Below are 24590 nucleotides of genomic sequence, written 5' to 3' on the forward strand. Positions count from 1 at the left end.
TCTTCTGTAATGTTTCTATTTGAATCTTGGTATATTGGGTTTTACTAAAGAAGGGGACTCTGTAGACTAGAATAGGTATCTTACATAGTGGATAGAAGGCTTTACTAGGGTCTCAGAAGATCTTTATTCAAACCTGGCCTTTGACAAGTAGTGACATGACCCTAGACCAGTCAGTTAGGTTCTCTGGACCACAGTTACTTCATCTGTGAGGAGGCTAGACTAGATGACTTCTAAGGTCCTTCCTGTAATTATTTCCAACAGAGGATTTTGACATAAGACAAAATGAAGAGGCTGAGAAACAAGAAATGAAAATTCTCATTGGTCCAGGGTGCGAATTACTAGGCTATTAACCTTTAGTATTGTAGCCCAAGCATGCAACAGGATAAAGAAAGAGATAGAAGAGGCAAGGACTTAATGGAAAGAATGTTAGATGAAGAATCAAGAGATCAGGATTGTAGTCTTGAGATGCCACTAACTCATTTTGTAAGCTGGTCATTTCCCACTGTTGGACCTCAGTAACCTTATACGTAAATGAGGCATCACCTTAAGCTTTAGGATTCTTATTATTCTAACTGGACTTTGGCTTCCTAATTGGTGGTGGACAATCCCAAGTCAGAGTGCAGATAAAAAGTACTCCTAGATAGAAAATCAAGGCTGTCCCTTCTGCTCCCAGAATCTGAAAACTAATATTGGTTGAAACAACCAGCAACATTAAGGCAAAGTGTAAATGATGTGATTCTATTATAACAATCAGTGTTCTGGCTCCCATTGTATATTATTGGGTTCTTCATTTTGACAGGTTTTTTTTTCTGTTGACTTTTCTAAGAGTGACATAAATGTACTTTCATTCTAGAAAGGCTTTTTCTGTGCTTGCAGTATGAAGGGGAAAGTCAGGGCAGTTATCATGATGATTCCATCAGTTCCCCATTTTCAAAATCCCTTTGCCATTAGAATAAGATAATTTTAGAACTGGAAAGGATTTTAATGTAAAATTGAAACAAATGGAGTTGAAAAGTACAAAGTTAGTTTCAAACCATCTCTGGGAACATATCTACTCTTTAAACATATGAGTGATGATGTGGTAGAAGATACAGAATCAGTGAAAAAGATTCTATTCAAGGATCAGTTTAATGTGACAGACAATATGTGAAAGCGACCAAGAGCATTCTCTTTCTTTTCCCAGCATATTGTGAACAGAGAGTCACACATACCACAAGGACACTTAGTTCAGCCTTGTGATTGTGGAAAACCAAGCAGATTTGATATTCCCAGGAAAAATGTTTTTGGTTGATTCTGGGCAAAATTATTTTTATTTAATTTGTATATGTGGGTGCTATGGGAGGCAGGACTTCCTAACATTGCCTTCAAGATATAAATATTCCATTTTTGCAGATCTGCAGGAGTGGGTAATCACACACTGCTCCCCTGGCAGTCTTGAGTGCCATATGAGTACTCTGCAAGGTACTCAGCCTGAAAAAGCACATGACAACAGGCAGTCACCATCTCAATTTTTTCTGACAAGGCTCCTTAAGATAAGGGATATGTACATGATACAGTTATTTCAGGCCCAGGGCTGAGCATGCCTCTCATCTCTCACTTACCTTTGGAGAAAAAAAAATCTTTCAGGGTTTACTCAGGAGCTTGGTAGCCTCATTCAGCTTACATTTATATCCTTAGGCAAGGTAGGCATGTACTGTAACCTCTGATGCTAAGAGAATATTTGGGAAGAATTTCAAAGAAAGAGGGTAAGGTGAACAGCAATCAGAAAATAAAGATTAAAGCCCTGGCTCTTCTGCTAATTCAATGACTGTGGGTGAGTCACTTCTCAACTCTAAGCTTTAATGTTCTTATTTACAGATAAGAAAGGGGATGATGATGAAGGGGCTGATTAGGAAAAAGAGAAGAAAAAACACAACCTTTATAACAAATAAACAGAATTAAAGCAAATGACCATATGGTCCACAACTAAAAAAAAATATGCTTCGTTCTGTATATTATTTTGCCACCTTCCTGACAGAAAGTGGATAGCATGCTTCCTTATCAGTCGTCTGTAATCTTTATTAATCCTTCTGTTGATCAGATTTCTTAAATCTTTCAGAATTGTCCATTTTTTACAATGCTGATTATAAATTGTTCTCTTGATTCTGCTCACTTCACTCTGCATTATTCCATAGATGTCTTCCCAAATTTCTCTGAAATTGTCTCATTCTTCATTTCTTATATCACAATAGTATTTCATTATATTCCTATAACATGATTTATCCATTCCTCAGTTGATGAGCACTCCCTTATTAAACAGGTTTTTGTCACCACAAAAAAAGCTGCTACATTTTTTTTTTTCATTTGGGACATTTTCCTCTTTCTTTGATCTCCTTGATTTAAGGGCCTAGTAGTTTCATTGCTGTATCAAAGTATTCCTTGTTTAGTAACTTTTTTACCATGGTTTCACAACTGCTTTTTAATACAGGATTTACATTTTTGATAGTTTCATAGTAGGATGTATTTGTGAAATTGTCAAAGTGGGTACCCTCCAAAGTTGTGAATCACAATCCATCCACACTTACTCATCATGACTGTATAAAACTCTTGTTTATGTCTTCCCATAAATTTTCTATAGCATCCTTCCAATATCCTAGGAACCTTCCTTCAGATAATGTGACACTCCACAGACACTAGTGGGGCAAATAGGCTACCTATATTTATCTTTGATGAGATCTTTTCATGGCTTTAGAATTTTTAATTATTGATATGTGATAATGTATTTGTGTATGATTCCTTTGCCCACAATTTCAGTTCCTTAAAGACTAATATCCTGTGGTTCAAAGCCATATAGCATCACAGAAGAATACTGACATTAAAAAGATTGGTATTTGTCGGAGGGGCAGAGCCAAGATGGTGGAGTAAAAGCAGTGACTTGCTTGAGCTCTCCCCCAAACCCCTCCAAATACCTATAAAAATGACTCTAAACAAATTCTAAAGCAGCAGAACCCACAAAAATACAGAGTGAAACAAATTTCCAGCCAAAGACAGCCTGGATGGTTGATCAGAAAGGTATATCGTACCAGGCGGGGAGAGGAGCACAGTTTGGCATGCGCACGCAGGCCTCAGAGCAACTGGAGCAGGCCTCAGAGGACTGAATCATGGGCAGCTGTGGTGTTTTCTAGACTTCTCAACCTAAGAATGCCAAAGACAACTTAGAAGGTCAGTGGGAAAAATCTGTTTCTGCGGTGCAGAAAGAGAAGCACAGTGGGGTTCCAGCCCTATTCCCTGAGCTTGGTGTGGGGCGGCGGCAGCCTCCTGAGCTTACGGCCCATAGACTGAGGGGTAATTGAGTGGCTGATCAGAGGGGCATTGCAGGGATCTCTCTGCCAGTGCAGGATTCTCTTACTTTGCCCATGCTTGGATCTGGGTCACAGTTCTGGATTGTGGTCCTGGAGCGAGAAGGAGCGCTGGGGTGGTGGAACTTGTAGTGAGTGTGGAGAGGAAACCCTCCTCACAGTTCCAAGACAGAAAAGAGTGCTTGTGGTCATTTGTAGACCAGAGCACAGTCCAGAAAAGGAGTAAACACCTCGCCCTTGATCATAGCACCTTGGAAGAAATGAAAATTTACAGGTCCCTAGAAGTATCTCTGAAAATGGCTTCACAAAACCCCTGAAGCTTGGGACAGTACATTCTCCACACTGGAAGCAGACTCCTATCTTAACAAAGAGTTTATAACTCAAGTAATTGACCAGGAACATGAGCAAGCAGCACAAAAAGAGGCAGACTGTATTATCTTACTTTGGTGACAAAGAAGATCAAAACATACAACCAGAAGAAGACAATGAAGCCAAAGCTCCTACATCCAAAGCCTCCAAGAAAAATATGAATTGGTCCCAGGCCATGGAAGAGCTCAAAAAGAATTTTGAGAAGCAAGTAAGAGAAGTAGAGGAAAAACTGAGAGTTATGCTAAAGGGGACCCAAAAAAATACTGACGAAAATAACACCTTAAAAAATAGCCTAACTCAAAGGCAAAAGAGGTTCAAAAAGCCAATGAGGAGAAGAATGCCCCAAAAAGCAGAATCGGCCAAATGGAAAAGGAAGTCCAAAAGCTCACTGAAGAAAATACCTCCTTAAAAATTAGAATGGAGAAATTGGAAGGTAGTGACAGTTTGAGAAATCAAGGCACTGTAACACTAATCCAAAGGAATGAAAAAATAGAAGAGAATGTGAAATATCTCATTGGAAAAACAACTGACCTGGAAAATAGATCCAGGAGAGAGCACTTAAAAATTATTGGATTATCTGAAAGCCATCATCAAAAAAAGAACCTAGACATCATCTTTCAAGAAATTATCAAGGAAAACTTCCCTGATATTTTAGAACCAGAGGGCAAAATAAAAATTGAAAGAATTCACCAGTCACCTCCTGAAAGAGATCCCCAAAGGAAAACTCTTAGGAATGTTGTAGCCAAATTCCAGAATTCCCAGGTCAAGGAGAAAATATTGCAAACAGCCAGAAAAAAAAAAATTCAAGTATTGTGGAAACACAATCAGGATAACACAAGATTTAGCAGCTTCTACATTAAGGGTCCGGAGGGCATGGAATATGATATCGCAGAGGGCAAAGGAGTTAGGACTACAACCTAGAATCACCTACCCAGCAAAACTGAGTATAATACTTCAGGGTAAAAAATGGTCATTCAATGAAATAGGGAACTTTCAAGCATTCCTGTGGAAAAAATCAGAGCTGAATAGAAAATTTGACTTTCAAATACAAGACTCAAGTGAAACATGGAAGAGGTAAACAGGAAAGAGAAATCATGAGAGACTTATTAAGGTTGAACTGTTTACATTCTTGCAGGGAAAGATGATATTTGTAACTCATGAGTACTTTCTCAGTATTAGGGTAGTGGGAGGGAAAAACATATGTGTGTATAGATAAGGGAAAAATATATGTATAGATAGATAGATAGAGGGCACAGGGTGAGTTGAAGACAAAGGGGTGGTATCTGGAAAATAAAATTAAGGGATGAGAAAGGATTATACTGAGAGGAGTAGAATGGAGCAAATTATCTCACATGAAACAGACAAGAAAAGGCTTTTACAGTGGAGGGGAAATGGGGGAAGATGAGAGGGAATGAGTGAATCTTATTCTCATAGGATTTGGCTTAAGGAGGGAATAACATACACAATAGGGTATGGAAATCTATCTTACCCTACAGGAAAATAAGGGGGGAAGGGGACAAGAGAGCAGGGGGTTGATAGAGGGGAGGGCAAATTGGGGGAGGGGATAATCAAAAGCAGACACTTCTGAGGAGGGACAGGGTCAAAAGAGAGAATAGAATAAATGGGGGGTAGGATAGGATGAAGGGAAATATACTTAGTTTTTCACAACAGGACTACTATGGAAGGGTTTTGCAGGACTACACATCTATAACCTATATCGAGATGGTTGCCTTTTCAATGAGGGTGTGTGGGGAGGGAGGAAGGGAGAAAATTTGTAACCCAAAGTTTTAAAAACACATGTTAAAAAAAAAAGATTGGTATTTGTCAAGGGGAAGAAATTTGTGCTCATTGAAAGTGCTGTGCAGTTTCCAAGAATCAAGGTAGCTTGTTTGCTTTTTTTTCCCCCTGTTTTTAATTCTGAGACAAGTTCATTGTTCATCACAGGCATTCTTCATCCACTTGTTTTTCTTTTTGTTTTGTTTTGTTTTGTTTTTCTTGAGAGAATAGTTAGTCCAATCTCTTTGAATGATTACGGATCTCGTATGGAATACTTCTGGAGTATTCCCGGGATTGATACATTTAGCACAGTATCATTTGGTGGCAACAGCATCTTGAGGCCTTCATCACCTGAAGGAAATTCTTCTTCCATTTTGAGACATAGAACAATAGAGTTTGGGAATTGGTTGGGAAGCATTTACGGGTGGGTTTTTGTTTGTTTGTTTGTTGTGCTTGCTAAGTATTTTATTAAGTACTAAAGAGTTGAGAGTTGAAGGGGACATCAGAGACCACTTAACCACTTAGCTCAACATTCCTGTAAATAAAAATAATCATCACTGTAATGTACCCCAAAATTTGTCATCCAATTGAAAACCTCCGAGAAGGAGAGTAGACACTCCCTTTGAAACACATCCTTTTTGGCTCAGTTTGACTTGTTAAGACATTTTTTTTCTTAAAATTAAGCCTAAGTTGGTTCCTTTCCAACTTCCATAGATTGCTCCTGGTTCTGCCCTCCAGGATCAAGTAGAACGCATCTAAACCCTACGAGAAATGACAGCGATCCAGATAATTCAAGAAAACTATCATATCTTCTTATTTCCAGGCTAAATATTTCCAGTTCCCTCAACCAATCCCCATATTGCATGGGCTCAATACCCTTCACCATTCTGGTTGCTAGCCTTGGGACACTCTTTAGTCTAATGACTTTATTAAGTTGTGGTGCACAGAACTGAACATAGTACTCCAGAAGAGGTCTAATGAGGGCAGAGTATATTTGGAATATGACCTTCCTATTCCTTGAAGTTATGTTGTAATGGACAGAACATTAGGCATCTAGTTGGGAAGACCTGAGTTCAAATTCCATCTCAGACTCTTACTAGCTGTGTGATCCTGAGTAATTTATTTTAACCTCAATCTCCTAAGCAGTTTCCTTATCTATAAAATGAGGATAAAAATAATACACACCTTACAGGATTGTTGTGAGGGTCAAATGTACTTGTAAGACTCTTTGCAAACCTTAAAAGGCTATATAACTATTTGCTATCATAATATACCCAAGAATTACATTAACATTTTTAGTTGCTGCAACTTCATGTTGAGCTTGTAGCACCCCAAAGTCTCAAGATCCTCTTTCAGAACAACTACTTCCTAACTGTGCCCCCTTCCATCTTGTATTCCTGAAGTTATTTTCCAGGCCTAAGTGAAATAAGTGGTTGTTATTTAGTGTATAAGTTCAACTTATTAGTTTTAATCCTATGTTTTCAGCCTTTTAAGATACTTTTGAATATCAATTCTGCCACCCATTGTGTTAGCTATCCCTTCCAAATTTATGTCATCTGCAAATTTAATGAGCCTATTATTTGTGTTTTTATCTAAGTCATTGATAAGAAAGTAAAATAGCACAGAGCCAGCCACACATCTCTATTATATTCCCCTGGAGACCTCCTGCCATGATAATTTTGAACCATTAACACTACTCTTTGAGTCCAGCCATCTGACTAGTCCTGAATCCATTGACTTGTATTATTATAAGACTCATATATCTATATCTTATCCATCAAAGTAGTATAAGAGACTTTATCAAAAGTTCTGCAAAAATCTAGGTAAATTATATCTATATCATTCCCCTCACCTACTAGTTTAGTAATCCTGATCCCCCCCCCAAAAAAAGAGAAACGAAAAGAAAAAAGAAATACATTTAATCTGGCATGACCAGTTGTTGATGAATGCATGCTGTAAACACCACTTCCCTTTCTAGATCTTCTAGATCATCTGCATTCTGGAATATTCCCAGGAATCAAAGTCAAACTTACTGACCTATAATATGCAGATTCTATTCTCTTCCCTTCTTTTGAAAATCAGCTTTCTGCTCCTCTCTGTTATTGTGGTATCTCTCCTTTTTTTCCTGATGACCTTTCAAATATTGCTAACAGTGACTTAGCCTTCAAGTCTGCAGTTTGTCTTAAGACACAAAGATGTAGCTCATCTGGGTGAGGTGACTTGAATTCCTTGTTAGTCATTTTGTTTCTGTCATTTTCACTGTAAAAGTCATTCTCCTTTGCAAAGAAAACAGAAAAAAAAGAGCAGTTCTGCCTTCACTCCTTGTCAGTTACCAATGTCTCATTGACCACAAACAAAGGTCTTATCTATTCTTTTATCCTTCTTGTCCTTGAATTTAAAAAAAAAATTAAAAAAATATTATTCTTAGATTTCCTCTGCATCCACATTAATCTTTTCAGATAAATCCAATTTTCCAAATTCTCCATCGTCACTGGAATTTTGTCCCTTTATGTCTTCAGAGTTTAATTCTTCAATATCTCCCATCTCTCTTGGACTTGCTTCCCTGAAAGCATTTAGTCCATGGAATTCTACCTTTTTTTTTCCCCCCCTGAACCGTTTGAAGTTTCTTTTCCCGAGTATATGGTGAATGTCAGTTTATTCCCAGATTTTGTCTCTATCGCACGTTAGGATGGAATATTTAAGTCTCCCATAGTATGCATCCTAGCAGTCAGTTCCTCCCTATTAGTGAGAGTAAGATTTAGAATATAATATCCCTTCTTGGTTCCTCCATCTTTGGAATGACAGCATTATCACTGAGGCATGGTAAGAAATTTCTAGCTATTTTACTTTTGGAAAAGATGAAGCTCCAGGAGATGTCTGAATAATTGATGTCCCTCATCACTTATTAGTGATGTCTCTGTGCCAGGCTTATAATTTTTTTCTGAACTCCTCATCTATTTCTTCTTTCTTTTCAGGTGGTCTATAGTATACTCTAGTAACAAAATAATTTCTTTTTTTGCCTCCTTCTACCTTCATCCAAATGCTCTCTGTTATGTGTCCCCAATCATGTTCCAGTATTTTTAACATGTGTTTACCTTTGTAGTATAAGATGCTATACTATCCTTCTCCCCCTTATGCCCATCCTGTTTATTTTGAATATGGTATTTCCATCCAGAGCCATAGTCTAGTCATTGGTTTTATCCCACTAAGTCTCAGTGATACTTATGAAAACATAGGTCAAGCTCTAGTTCCTCTAGTTTTTTGCTTAAACGTTGAACATCTGTGTATAGGCACTTGAAGCCATGGTTTTAATATTCATTTCCTTAATTTTGTCTCCTGTGAGTTTCAGGTTTCTCAGTTCTTCCTTCTTTGTGGCTAGTCTCTATAGTATCTAATTATAGGGATATACATAGATAGACTTTTCCATTCCCTATCCTCTTTAGTTTAAATTCCTTTTGATTATACTTGCCAGATACCCTAAATTCTGACTATATTTTGTTAGGTATACTCTATCTCTGGCCAGGAACTATTAACTTTATATCATGTGCTATGACCCAAAAATCTAAAGCCCATTCTTGTCCAGATGTTAATTTCCCAAATCAGTTTTTCTCTGCTGAGTTCTTTGCCAATAATGGGAAACAGCGAAGAAAATACAACCTGTGCCCCTATAGTCTTCAATTTCTTGTCCAAGATTTTTTGCCAATTTTCATTGGCAGTACCCTCTAGGTTCCTTATGAAAGTGTCATTTATGTCCACACAAATCCCCCAAAATGGGTATTTGTCTTCTGTTTTGATAATTCTTGGGAAGTTCTCTTTTATGTCTTGAATACATATCTCACAAACCTCTTTTATTTTAATAGGTAGACAAATAGCTGCCTTAGTACCCATAATCAAGTGAATCTGCAACTACAACCACTGTCCTTTTGTCTGAACCTTTCTGGATAGCCTCACCTGATAGCTTATTTGGAGCTACTCTCTCTCTTTTTTAAGGACAAGTGACTCCTTCCTCTTTAGAGAATCCAACTCTCTCCTTTATTTTATTTGTAAGAGCCTCAGATCTATTTTTTTAAGCTGTGGTTTGAACTGCAATTATTTTCCTTTCTCCACTGTGTAATATTCTTCTATCCTCCATCATTGTTAGGGTTATCTCCCCTCCTCCATCTCAGATCCCTTCTCTCCCCCCCCCACCCTCAACTGAACCCTTGCTTCTATTTGCTTTAGGAACTCTTCATTTTCCCTAACACTCTGGAGTGTGAAGAAGAGTTCCTCAAGGTCCATCTTCTTCTCTAAGAGAGAAATCAGTCTACACTTAGAAGACAGATTAAAGTCATTCAGTAGTGGCAGAAATAAACAACAGGACTCTTCACTGTGCATCCTTCAAAATAGTAGCAAATACCTTTTGGAACATCTGTTTAACAGGAATAATGCTACCTTATAGAGTTTTATTTTAAGAACCAAGTTAAATAATATATTTAAAGCACATTGTTAAACTTTAAGTGCTATCCATATGCCAGATATTATTGGGGATTGAGAGAAGACAAAAATAGATTTTTGAAAATGGAATTCATTATGGTAAAAGCCTTGTAAATAAATACCTACCTTTAGTTAGTAAGAAGGCAACTAGGTGACACAGTGCTGGGCCTAGAGTCAGAAAGATCTAAGTTCAAATACAACCTCAGACACTAGTTGTGTGACCCTGGGCAAGTCATTTAACCCCTTTTGCCTCAGTTTCCTTATCTTTAAAATGAACTGTAGGAGGAAATAGAAAACCACTCCAGCATCTGCCAAGAAAACTCCCAATGGGGTCATGAAGGGTTGGACACAACTGAAATGACTGAAAAACAAGAAGCTACTAAGTAAACTTATAAGGAATCCTGCTAACAGCTGCCATATTCTCCCTAAATCAAACAATAATAATGTCAAAGGACAAGGGTGCATTCTGTCTTTTATCTTTTGTCTGTTGGAATAAGCATAACTTATAGTCTAAATTCTACCTAAAGATAATTCAAAAAGAATGAAATCTTGGACTGCATTGAGAAATTTTAACAAGGAAATGAGAGTCCCATTGTACTCTACTATAATCAGAACACAGTTGGACTACTGTCTTCAATTCTGGACACCATACTTTAGGAAGGACATTAAACAAACTTTGTAAATGACATCCAAGATGCTTTTGTTTTACGCCATATGTTGGTTGAAGGAAATGGTGATTTTCAGCCTGGAAAAGAAAATACTTGGGGAAAGGATGAATAAGAGCTTTCTTCAAGTATTTGAAAGTCTATCACCTAGAAGAGAAATTGGACTTATTTTGCTTATCCTATAAGGGCAGAGGTGGGAACAGTGGCTGACATTAGGCAGTGATAAAGTACAATGGAAAGAGAAGTCTCTCTGCAGTCAGAAGACTTGGGTTCAAATCTCACTTCTAATGTCTATATGACCTCTGGCAAATCCTTTAACCTCCTGGGGTCTCAGTTTTCTAATTGTAAAATGGAGAAGTTGGACTAGATAGCTTCAGGGATCAGCTCTCGAATCATGATGCCTAAGTTATAAAGGGGCAAATGTAGCCTTAGTACCTCCCATTTTGTTTTTTTTTAAACAACTAGAACTATCTCAAAGTAGAAGAGGCTACCCAGGAATGTAGCAGATTTTTTTTTTCTTTCTTATCAGATATCTTCACATAAAAGCTAGATGACCACTTGTCAGTTATGTTATAGAGGCAATTCTTTTTCAGTTAATGGTGGGACCAGATGGTCACTGGGGTCCTTTCCAGCTCTGAAATTCTGTGAGCTGATGATAACCAAATCTACGACTTTTGGCATCCCAGTGTGCTCTACCGACAGGTGCCAAACTCCCTCTATCCTAAAGGATCCTTTTCAGGTTGTTGAGCTCATTTTGCATGTTCAACTGAACAGTGTGGAAATTCAAGAAACATTGGATGGCTCAGAAAGCATTACAGTGTCTTAGCCACATGTTTAAATTATACATTTAAGCTGACAGGCCAGAGCATTCCAGCACAGAATCCTTAGAAAGCAGGAGACAATTTCCTTCAACTCCACATCACTGTTTGATGTAGATTGCCTGTTATATTCCCAAGATATTGCTAGAAATGGATTTGGAGATCTTTTCTTGACAGTAGGTAGACTAATGGAATCCAGTGACTGTATTTGGAACATTTGACGTTTGTTATAACACGGTAATAGAAATATCAATGGCTCAGACAGGTTAAAAAAGCTGTCAGTGAATGATAATGAAGTTATTTAAATGTCGACTCACTTGCAAACATTTTACAAACCCTAAATTATTCTAGCTGCTTTAACCTCGTGTGTCCTAAGTTATTAAGCAGCAGAGCTAGGGATTCAGCCAATGCATCCTTGGCATCAGCACCTATTTTTACTCTGCCAAATGAACTAGCAGCAATGAAAGTGCCGTTCTTAATGATTTTAGAAATGAAACAAAACACAAAAGTCACAGCTGCTTGATTTGGAGGTGACTGGTATTCTGCTGCCAGAATATGTCATTGGGTTTTATTTGGGTAATATTCTAATGTGCTCCCCTTTGGGAACAGCTCTACCACTCCCCAGAGTGACCCTCTGGGCTCTGTGACCTTGAAAAATTAGTTGGCATCCTTGTAACATGGATCATGTATCGCTATAATGTTTCCTTCTACCCTCAGGATATATTGTGAGATTGATTTAGCTTATAGCTAGAAAACCTTCGCTGAGATTGCCTGAGTACCTTAGGGAGGAAAAATGGTAGCACCACTTTCCCTTAGAGCATGGAGATTGTTAACATGATTTCATCAGTTTGTGTGGGGCAGATAAAGATGTTAAGGGGGAAGACATAGGAGACTGGAAGCAGTTCACCAATACCAACATGGCCTCAGTGTTCTGCTGACAGTGCTAAGATTACACACTATTAACAGAGGCTAAGATGTCCGAAATCTTTACCAAGATACATAAAACATTTTGGAAGCCTGATGAAAAGAGCCCTTCAAAATGTGATAGAGTCAAACTTGACAGCATTTTAATAGTAGTCATAGGAGAGAAGGCGCTATCTTCTGTGTTTGACAGAGACCCCCTAGATAGCTTTTGGTGAAAGAACTATAGTTGGAGAACTTATGTTATATGCTACATTGGGCAGTGGGCCAAGAATATCAAAAGGAATAAGAAGAAGGGAGTAAGACAAAAGTGAATCTAGCTAAAGAGTTCCTAACAACAGTCACTGTAGGGTACTGTCTACTGGAAGAGGAGAGGGGAATGGTAAGAATAATCCAAATTTCAAACATCCCTGAAAACTTCCCATATTTCAGGGACCTGTAGTTTCAGGCTAGTGACCTTGAATCATCAGGTTATACTCAAATTAGAGGGCTTTGCAGAGAAAGCTAACTTACAATAAATTGGTTCTCAGTATTTTCCCAGTAATGCTACATGATATTAATGCAGTTTTTAAGATGAGAGGCAGAACTAGATGAATGAGAGAAGTCTTACTTCATTCACCATCTGTGCATGCTTTGGGGGCACTTCTATACATACTGCCTTGTAATAGCTTTTTATGTGAATGGTTTCCTCTTCCCAAAGGGACCAGCAATTTCAGAGGGCAGAGACCACGTGTTATAAATCTACTGCATCCCCATAGTACTTAGAGCACTGAGGAGCCCATAGTAGATGGCTGGTGAATACTCGTTGAATCAATGCTCAGCAACCTTTCCTTTATTAGATTTCAAAAGTTCCCTTTTAAAGCAATCTTATAAGAAGAGGAAGGAATGGCTTTAGGATAAAAGCAAAAACAGGGGAGCTTTGCTTTGATCACTTGAATATTTATTTGTCTGAAATGCTTATTTTTAAAGCTGTTGGCTCTTACTGGCACCTTTATAGGTGTTGACAGAAGCACCATTTTTCCTTCTGTAGATAATTCGACCTGTAAATAAAGCCTGAAACAACAACAAAAAAATTGCTTCAGAATGTTGAAAAATGGTACAAATTTAGAATTCAAGAAGGCTTGTGTTACAGTGGGAATATATGCGTACGTGTGTGTGTGTGTGTGTGTGTGTGTATCATTATATATGTTTTCAATACTTTGTTCCTTTTTTCTTCTTTATGACAGCTGGCAGCTTAAGGACCAATTCCTAAGTGTCTTTGTTTGTGAATTGTAAATTCTTATTTGATTCAGTTCAGTAATGGAGGCACTGTGCTAGGCACCAGTAAGGGTAGAGGATGACCAAATTATACCAACCAGGTAATGATGACTGTTGCCATGACAAATTTACGACATTTATAATGATTTTCCTTCCAACTACACTATGAGGTAGAGAGAGCAAACAAAGCTATAAGGAAGAATGTTTTCATCTTGAGAGAGAGGCTGGTCATAGTGGTGACGTGCAAAGAATAGTCTGACCACAGGTGTAATTATAATGGGAAAGGGTGTCACCCATTCGAGGGATAGTTTGATCTTTGCTTTTTCCCCAACCCCTGAGATGAGGAGGAGGATGATTCTGCAAGAGGGCCACTATGGGAACAGGATGGGAGGAGGGACTCCATAGGCTGGTTTTGATGCATGGATGCATATTCCAATAGAAAGACCATGAGGTGAGACCTAAGGATGGTATTCCCCACGTGAAAGTGTCTTAGCACATTGGGGCAAAACAGCATTTTCCCCATGGTAGTTAAGCATCTGAGGACAAGTATTATCAGAGTTTTATAGATATAAAGATGTAAGATAGTAGGTAGTACAATGGATAGAACACAGATATAGGAGTTAGGAAAACAGGAATTCAAATCTGGCCTCAGACACTTATTAGATATGTGACCCTGAGCAAAAGCACATAACCTCTGTTTGATTCATTTTCTCTAGTTGTAAAATGCAGTTAATAGAATCTACCTCACAAGGTTATTGCGAGGATTCAATGAGATAATATTTGTAAAGTTCTTAGCACAGTGCCTGGCTTATAGTAGGCATTATATGAAAGTTTATTCCCTTTCTTTCCCCTTCCCTTTTCCCCAAAAGTTGGAAAAACTGAAGCTCTGGGGTTGAGTCTGATTCAATGTCCACTTATTTACATATTGCCTCTCAAAGGTGACAAAGACTAGGTCCTTGACAGCGGGAAACATTTTAAAATATTTGATACATTTATCTACCTAGCTCAATTCCAAGTGTGTTAGTGCTTTTAAATTTTATTTGTCTGCCTTTGTTTTTTGATGTTTGTTCATTGCTGAGGTAGAGCCAAATGGTACCTTCAGCAGGCACAATGATTCCCCACAATTCATGTCTTGTATTGTCATTTTCAGGCTGTTGAGATACCAAGACTTCAATGATCACATAAAGGCTAATGAAAGAGACATTCTCAGGACAGGATTCATAGATACATAATGTCATAAGGAAGAGAAATATAGTCATATGATGTTAGCACAAAGGCAGTAATGTAAATTAGGTCAGTAATTTAGTTGTGCTTTCCAAGAACAGGTGAAGATTAAAAAAAATAATAATAAAGCCCAAAATCAAAATAAAAAAGAAGAGATAAAGAATATAGAAAACACAACATTTAAGACAAATGCTTCAGCCACAAGAGTTCTGTCTGAAACTCATCTTCCATTACTTCTCATTACTTTTGGTCCTTGTGCCAGGCCAGACTGGTTTCTTCACTATGTCTGAATATGCCATGCTTATTCTCATATGTATATTTATGGCATTCCTCCTTCAGAGAAGGTCTTTCTTCTCTCTGCTAATCTGTTTCTTACTCATGGGAATGCATACAGGTTAGGCTGTGTGTTTCTAGCCTCTCCATTCTATCTCCTCCTGGTCCCCCTAAAATGACCAAAAAAAAAAAAACCTTTTAAGTTTTATTGATACACTCAGTAAATTGGTCAACAAACTTCTAGTGGGTATTTCCTATGTAAGAAGCACTATGCTAAGTGCTGGAGATATAAAGCAAGGCAAAAATCCAATCTCTTCCCTCAGTAAGTTCACATTGTAATGTGGAAGACAAAATAATTTAAGATAAAGTAGGTGGACAATAACTTTTAAAGGGAAAGAACTAACAGCTAGAAGATGGTATTTCAGCTAGGTCTTGTAGGAAGCCATAGAAACTTAAGAAGCAGAGGTGAGGAGGGAGAGCATTTGAGGAAAGGGAAATGGTCAATACAAAGGCACAGAGATGGGAAATGGGGTGTTGTGTGTGAGGAACACCAAGGAGGCCTGTGTAACTAGATAATAGAGTTCATTGAAAGAGAGTAAAATATAAGAAAACTGAAAATATAGGAAAGGACCAGTGTGTAAAGAGCTTCAAACACCAGAGGACATCTATACTTGATTCTTAGAGTAAGAAGGACCCACTGGAGTTTACTGAGGAAGGAGGTGACATGATCAGATTCATACTTGAGGGGAAAACAAAACAAACAAATGAACAAACAAACAAAACAAAACAAAACAAAACAAAAACAAAAACAAAAACTTTAAGGGCAGAAATGAGGATGGAGGGAGGTCAGGAGACCAATTAGGGTGAGAAGGGATAAGGGTCTGGACTTGGGTGGTGCCTGTAGCAGTAGATAGAAGATGTTGTGAAGATAGAGATGACAGGATTTGATAATGGATGGAGGGAGGGTTGGTTGGATGAGGGAGAATTTAGAAAATACGGTATTTGGTTTAATATTAGCTAAGTTTTCATATCTTTAATAATAAATATGTCCTTTATAGTTGAATATTCAAAAAATGTTTACTTTTAAAAATACAGTAAAATAAATTCCCTGGTTTTTTGTTGTTGTTGTCATTCAGTCATTTTTCAGTGTTTTCCAACTCTTTGTGATCCTATTTGGGTTTTTTTTTCTTTGTTTTTTGTTTGTTTCATTTTTTATTTGTTTTTCTTTTTGTTTTTGCAAAGATGTTGGAATGGTTTGCCATTTCCTTCTACAACTCATTTTACAGTTGAGGAAAAAGAGGAAAACAGGGTTAAGTGACTTGCCCAAGGTCACATAGCTAGTAAGTGTCTGGGTCTGGATTTGAACTCAGGAAGATGTCTTCTTGATTCTGAGCCCAGTGACCTATCCACTGAGTCACCTAACTGCCCAAATTCCCTGATAACACTCCCAAATGAAATGTGCTACACATACCCATGGGTCTTTAGAGTTTTAGATCTAGTACCATGACTTTTGTTAGGCCTTCCTGAACTGCTTCAGTCTATGATGATGGAATCACAAAATCTCAGAGTTGGAAGGACTTCCAAACCCAATTAGCTCAGCCTGAATCTTCTCTAATAGGAATGATAAATGGCTATCCAGTCTCTGTGTGAAAATGTCCAGTGTGGTGGAACTCACTACCCCCTGAAATAACCCCTTTCAACTTTTTCAGCCCTGATTGTTAGGAAATTTTTCATTCTATTAAGCCTAAATCTGTCATTCTTCAATTTCATCTTTTTTTCCTACTACTTCTTTTTGTGGAAAGCAGCTTAAAGTCTAATCTCACTTGGATAGGACAATCTTTCAGATATACAAAGACTTCTTTAGGATAATGGGTATCACTGTTTGTCATTAGTCTCTTGCTAACTTAACCAAATATATTTCTTTGAGGAATGGAGACTATTTAGCCCAAGAATGTAAGTATAAGTCCTTAAGAATAAAGCAGATGCTGGCCAATAATTTTTCATCCCCACTTAGGGCAACTCAGAAATATTCTTTAAGGTGTCATGCAAAGAAAGCTAAATTTGGAGTCAGATGATATAGGTTCAAATCTTTCCTCACCATATGTGATCTTGAACAAATCACTAACCTCTTGGAGATTAAGTTTTCTCATCTGCAAAATGAAAGTAGGATGAGATGATGGCTAAAGGCCTTTCTAGCTCAATATTCCATTATATTAGACATAAAAAAAGAATAAACTGATAATCAAGAAAAATCTTCCAACTAAAAGGATTTTAAAACAAAACAAAACAAATGAACAGGTTACTGAGGAAGATTTTTGAAATCTCTCTTATTGTCCAGATAGACATACCTCTGGAATTGGGATGGATGTCAGTTACTACCTATGTGCCCTATGGAAGTGATTTCCTTCTGTGTCTCAGTTTCATCATCTGCAAAATGACAGGGTCAAACTAGATGACCTGTGGGAGCTCTTCTAGCTCATTGTGGTTGAAATGGACTATGTGACCTTTAGAGATCCTGACCCTATGTATTCTCTGTAATTCAATAGTGGATAAACAACTTAAGTAACTGACTTGTCTATTAGCCCAAAGAACCATCTCTCAAAGGGTTCTAAAGATACAGAAGAGTATACCATCTCTCTCCAACACAGTAATCAAGGATCACATCTGATTTTTAGCAAATACAATGGACAAGCCAAGCTCTTTTTCCTTTTGAATTAATCACATTCTTTATGCTATAGGGATACATTAAAGAGCAGTAGAAAGATTGAGTTTTAATTTTTACCAATCCAATTTAAATGCAAATGTTAACCACTCACATGATGCTACTGTGTACATAATTAAACATTATTATATACCACATGAATCATTCAGAAACCTCTTGAGAGCCATCCGGCTATGTAAAACATGCATTACATTGACAAGCAACCAAATGACGTGAGCTTCTGCACTCATTAATGCTCCCTTTGAATTATAGGTCAACAGATTATGGGACAACCTACGAGAAATTGAATGATAAAGTTGGTCTGAAGACAATTTTGAGCTATCTTTATGTCTGCCCTACCAATAAACGCAAGGTAAGAGACTATATTTTCAGATTGTTCCTTATTTATGATATGACTCCCGTCTTGGCTGGCTAATCTTCCTAGCTTCCTAAAAATCCATTATGGCGAACCTGGGAATTAGACATGCAAAGACAATGTAAAAAATATCTGACACAAAATAATTTTTCTATCAGCGGCTGAGACTGTTGGAGGACAAGGGAATGGGTGAATCATTACCATTTCAGAAAGGCAGCAGCAGGGAGTGAATCTCCGGGAGTGTGGTGCTTATGTTTCTCTTCTCAGAACTTAGGATAGTTAGTCACAAAGATAATAATGAGACCTGACAAGGCTCAGCGAAGAAGATGTGAGTGCTTCTCATCAGATGCCCCTGCATCTTCCCTAACATGGAATAAATAGTTTAATAAGAATTTAAGTGGATGCATTATCCCAGGGCAGGTTTGGGCTTTCTTATCTAAACTTTGTTCAGCTTGGACACTTAGATCAAAGTATGGGAGCTCCATTGAAAGAGTGATTTCATTTTTATAGCCTATGTACGTGTCAGAGAGTGCACATATATACTTCGCAGCAGTTCTTGTCTCAAGGAGATCTAGGTTTTTAAATCAAAGAATCTCTGAGTTAGAAGGGAAGTCAGAGGCTATCTATCAGGTTGAACTCAGGCACATCCAGATTTTGTCTGAAAGACTCCATTGAGAGAACTGAAAACTCTTAAGTCATTTCATTTTATTTTTTAAGGGGTCTAATTTTTCCATTTTTCCTGACATGTAGCCTAAATTTTTTCTCTTTGCAAGTTCTACCTTTTTCTCTTTATTCTGCTCTCTTGGTTAAGTGGAACAAGTGAAGTATTTCTTCCATGTCATTGCCCCTCATATCACAGAAGTCTACTTGACTGAGGGTAGGAATTGATGGTTGGAGGCATGGGGTGCAGCTTTCCAGTTTTAGGATAAACTAACATTATGAAATTTGAGCCACAGAATTTTTTTTTCTGTACTGATAAATGTCATTAAATAAAAGGCTAAGGTATGGCATTGTGATTTCACTAGCATAGGGATCTCCCAGGGGAGCAAACTCATGTTTGTGAATGTGAAATGTGAGTAATGTGAATCAGCGCCTTCTCTGCAACTTAGAGTCTTAGAGATAGGCTTAAAGCGCTAAAGGGTAATGCCTTGTCCAGGGTCACATAGCCAGTATTTCTCAGAGGCAAGACTTAAATACAGGCCCTCTTGGTTTTGTGACCATTTCTCTATCCATTATGTCATTCTATCTCTTTAAGAAAAGAAATAGTATTTAAAACTGGGTCAAGTCAATGAGACTCATTGTTTTATTCTCACAGAAGCATCTAATACTTTGTTGTTGTTGTTGTTGTCATTGCTGTTTGTAAGAAATCATGGTGGGGGGGCAGCTAGGTGGCTCAGTAGATAGAGCACCAGCCCTGAAGTCAGAAGGACCTGAGTTCAAATCTGGCCTCAGATCAAATACTTGACACTTACTAGCTGTGTGACCCTGGGCAAGTCACTTAACCCCAATTGCCTAAAAACAGAAAACAAACAAAAAAAAAAAAAGAAAGAAAGAAATCATGGGAGCTGCATTCCATGATGATAATCTGCTAAATTTAGGGATGTGCTTCAGACAAAATTAACTTTCTCTTGACAGGTTAGAAATATATCATCTATGAATTGATCATCACCCCACATTAATTACTCATTCTAATTTATCCGTAAATTGAAGACCTCCTTTAGGTTAGCAAAGACAATTTTTGTCTTTAGATACTCAACTACTAGGCTCTAGAGAAGCTGGGAAATTTCTTTTGGAATGTTAATGCATGAGGGAAAGGTAAGTGAAATTTAGAAATATATGGTCTCAAATCTTGTGTTTATGAAACTACCCTAATAGTCGCATTGACTATCATGGTAATTTTCTTTGTGATTTTCATTGTAGCCTTTGGATTTATGGCTTACTTGGATAGAAGATAAATAGGATAAAACTAGTAAATGCAGCCCCACCTTCCCTTTCTATGACCTGACCAGGATTTATTGTGTTTCTTAGGGAATAGCATAGCTGACTGGTTTGGATTGTATTTGGTTTAGCTACATAGCAGAATTGATCAGGTTTTTGAGCTTTCCATGATTAACTGGGGAAGGGAGAAAAAAAGGCATTTATCATTGAATTTTAGCTGTTCTCAAGGCTTGGTAGTTTCCAGCTTTCAGAGAATCAGCTCCTAGAGAGGACGTATTGTTCTGGGCCACTCCCTTCCCAGAAGCAGAGGTGGTCTCAGGCCATTGAAATCACAATACGTAAGATGAGCCCAAGAGGAAGAATTTCTTCCTCTGCTGATGAATAAGGCTTTCAGGGTCATTTTTGTGATGAAGATAGATAGGAGAAACATTGTAGGACAATGAAGGTCTTTACAATCTTGAGGAAATCAATAAAGTTGACATAGCAGTATATTTGTGTACAATTTCTCTACTTATAGTGTGAATTTATCACCATGAAATATGTATTTTGTACCCAGAGGGACACACTCAAAACAAAGTGAAGAAACAAGTAGGCATTCTAATTTGGGGATTATTTCTCCCAATCAATCGAGTTGAGGAAAAAAAAGGAAATGGAAAGTTAAAATACTATTAATTACGTAGTGTGAAGATTTATTAGGGTTCTCTCAGATGCTCTAAGGACTTTGGCTACTCCCTGATCATAAGCAAGATCACTTTGGTAATGTCAGTGAGCTGCTCTCAAGTGAACTAATATCATGAATACACAAAATCAGTCAGCCCACATTTGGAAAGAATCCTACAATCCACTGGATACCAGAATCAATGTCCAAAAAAAGATCCTTAATCCAACAAGATGAAATTTAACAAGAATGAATATAAATTCCTGAACTTAATTTCAAAAAATCAATTCCTTAAGGGCATAATGGAGGAGATGTGGCCAGACCATGTGCTGTTCCCGGGCCAGTGGGGAGGTGGGGCCCTTTTGGTTAACTTTTATTTCAGACTGAGTCAAAATGATGATTTGGCTGCCCTTTAAACTAGTGAAATCTTAGATTACATTAATAGTAGCAGAATGTCCACAAAGGGAGGTGACAGTTGTAATCAGCCTCAGTCTACCCAGTTATTGAGTACTACATTCACTTCCAAGAACTATATTTTAAAAGGGAGACTTTATAGACTGAACATGTCCAGAAGAGGAGAGACCAGTACAAGGAGAAAATTTAAAAACTCACTATTTGAAGGACTTTTGATGAAATCAGAAATATCTAGTCTAGAGAAGGGAAGACATGAGAGGATGTGATTGCTGTCTTATATCTAAGTCTGTAATATGGAAGAGGAATTGTATTTATTCCTATTGGCCTCAGAGGGCAGACATAGGACCAGTGAGTAGACATTATACTTATGCTGATTTCAGCTAACAAAAAGGACCAACTCCAACTTATCAGTCATCAGAATTGTCCCAAAATGTAATGGGCTGCTTTGAGATAATGTACTTCTTATTGTCTGAATAACAGAAGCTGAATATCCTTTCAGGGATGTTGCAGAGGGAAATTCATATTTATGGTATGGGTTTGATTCTGGCTTCTAAAGTCCTTGTGAGTCAACAATCATTTTTTTTAAGTGGTTTAAGCACTAAGGATAAAAAAAGAAAAGAAAAGAAAAAGGAAAAAAGAAAAGCTCTTGTCAGCAGGGAGCTCACATTCTAATGGAAGAGACAATGTGCAAAGGGTTATATAGATATAAGTGTATACAGTGTAATTGGGAGGTAATCCCAGAGTGAAGACACTCTCAGTGGGAGGAGGAGGAGGAGGGGGAGGAGGAAGAGGAAGAAGGATAAGAGAAAGCCTTTTGTAGAATGTTAGATTTGAACTAAGTCATTAAGGAAACCAGGGAAGCCATTAGGCACAGGTTAGGAAGGAAGACATTCTGGGATTAGACCAGAGCCAAGGAAAAAGCACAGAAACATTCAAAATTATGATTGTATGGTTTTTTGTTTGTTTATTATTATTATTATTGCTATTGTGATGATGATGATGATGATGATGATGATGATGATGATGATGATGATGATGATGATCTAGTGAGTAAAAGTCTAGCCTTAGAGTCAGGAAGACCTGGGTTTAAGGTCAAGTGCTATCCCTGATACTACTGGCTGTATGACAATAAATGAATCACTCAACCTTTTCTTGTCCCAAGTAGCTATCTAGAACGCTAAGGCGCAATGAGTTCTTGGTGGATAGTTTTCTCACACTAGGAGTTACCCACTCCTCGGAAACCACAAATCTGGACCAAATCTGGACCAAAACCCCCCAAATTTTAAAAATGATTCTAAATATGTCCTGAATTCTAACTCACTGTGTACACATATGTGCGTGCACGTGCACACACACGCACAAAGAATGTCTGTGTAATTTTTCACCCAGAAACATATTTCTTCTTTCCTATTATAAATTTGTATTTTAGAATCTTGATTACTACCCCTCCCCATTTATTATTATTTGTTGTTGTTGTTTGTTTTCATAACTGGGTTTTGTTCTTCTATCACCTTGCTACTTAGTGAGATGATTTAAGGAATACATTAAAGACATCACTGGAATTAAGGACAAGAACAAAATATAACAATCTAAACTGGTAACCCGATAATCTGATAACGTGTAAAATCTCAAATATCAAAGAGTGTCTAAAAGCCCCTTTTCAGTAATATCTCTCTCTCCTTTTCCTGAAGTAAACCAGCACCTGGGTCTGTGACAGATGAGGTGGGTCAGGAGAATCAGCACTGAGTGGATCCCACTGCCAAAATTGAGGCAATGGAGTTATTCGTCATTGGGTCTCAGAAGGCACAAATCCCCAGTGCAAGATAAATCCTGAGGCTTGTTGGTGTCAGGAGAAGTTTATTGGGTATGTGGGAGCAGTCTCTAATGAAAAAAAAAAGTTGATTTAACAGGTGCCTATAAAGAGGGGCTTGGTAAAATGGAAGTTGAGGGGGAGGGAGATTTGAAGGAATAATACAAATGTAGCTTTAAAAAAAAATCAATGTTGATGCTGCAGTTTCACTCTTAAATCCCCCCTGAGTTTATTTGTATTCTGCCTAAGAGGAAAAGTTCTTTATATACCCACTGTTTATCTATCGATGATTTCCCCTCCACTGCCCAACCAGCCTTAGCTATCCTCCCTTCTCTATGTGGTACCCAGCATCTTGATGGAGTAAAAAATACAAAAACCACAACTTGCATTCAGTTGGAGAAAAAGCTTTAAAAAAAAAAAAGCTCAAAGAATTACTGTCTCCATTATTTGCTGTCAGGAGAATTTAGCACACATTGTTCTCAGTAAAGGCAGAACCTTCAGAATGTTCCTTGTGCTTTCAGCAACTCCCCCTTCTCCCCTCCCAAGACTGTTTTCTTCAGTTAATTAATAAAATTCCAGTTGATAGCATCTTCCAGAACCTTCAGCCTATGAATAGAAGCCTAGCTTATCAGCAGCCATTGGCTATTTCCTGAGGGGCTTTGGTGCAGACCCGCATTAAGCATGGTTTGCTTTTTCTCCAGATGCTTAAACTGTAATCACTGTTCTTATGGGGTTCACCTTCCAAGATTAGTTCAATTAGTTATTGTCTCGCTCCTTCTTTATTTCCTGAGTGTACTTAGTTGATGTTGTCCAATCATTTCTCAGTCATGTCTGACTCTTTGTTACCCAATTTGGGAAGGATACTGAATTGGCTTGCCTTTTGCTTCTCCAGCTCATTTTATAGATGAGAGAACTAAAGCAAACAGGCTTAAGTGACTTGCCCAGAGTCACACAGTTAGTAGGAATACTTAGTACTTGCTATCTTTTGGCTATAGAGACAGTGTCTTTGGTATTGCTTTCCAGGATCAGGAAAGGCAAGATGAAAGTGGACTTAATGAAGTTTTCTGTTTTGTCATATCTGGTAGGATTATCAAATCGTAGAATTCAAGAACTGAAGGGGACGTACTCCCTCATTTCACACATAAAGACAATAAATCCCAGAGAAAATAAGTGAAGGTAGTTGAAGTCATATATTAAATAAATGGATGCCCTCAGAGGCTGTGGTATAGCTTATGGAGTCACCAGAAATAGGCTCAGAACCATTTATTTTTCCAAATCTTTCTAAATAATGTACAAAAAAAAAAAAGAAAAATCTAAAACAAAACATGAAGTACACAAAGAATCAAACAATCCTTGCTGATTCAAGTGCCTTCTGGCATAAAAGTTGAAATTTTATATCTTTCAATTCAGAAAGAGCCTGATTAATATTTGATATGCCAGGACTTTTGCGTAGTCTTCACTGAAAATTATTTGGAAAGGCCAAAGGGACCAGTTGTATTGTATAATAGATCAAAGGGGGTGTTTGACATTTCCCTGAGCTGACATTCAAGGCTTTCTTGTTCTACCCTAACTCTTTCAT

General features: G+C 37.8%; 1 protein-coding gene across 1 annotated transcript in view; it reads left to right on the forward strand.

The window, feature by feature from the left end:
* Positions 1-24590, forward strand: part of SORCS1 (sortilin related VPS10 domain containing receptor 1) — a 700512-nt gene that overhangs the window by 364265 nt on the left and 311657 nt on the right. Inside the window, exon 4 of the mRNA XM_027852142.1 lies at positions 18089-18188. Within this exon, the coding sequence (XP_027707943.1) occupies positions 18089-18188 (100 nt within the window). The remainder of the gene's footprint in view (positions 1-18088; positions 18189-24590) is intronic.

The sequence above is a fragment of the Vombatus ursinus genome, unplaced genomic scaffold (assembly GCF_900497805.2).
Source record: "Vombatus ursinus unplaced genomic scaffold, bare-nosed wombat genome assembly UNPS02009205.1, whole genome shotgun sequence".
Lineage (NCBI taxonomy): Eukaryota > Metazoa > Chordata > Mammalia > Diprotodontia > Vombatidae > Vombatus > Vombatus ursinus.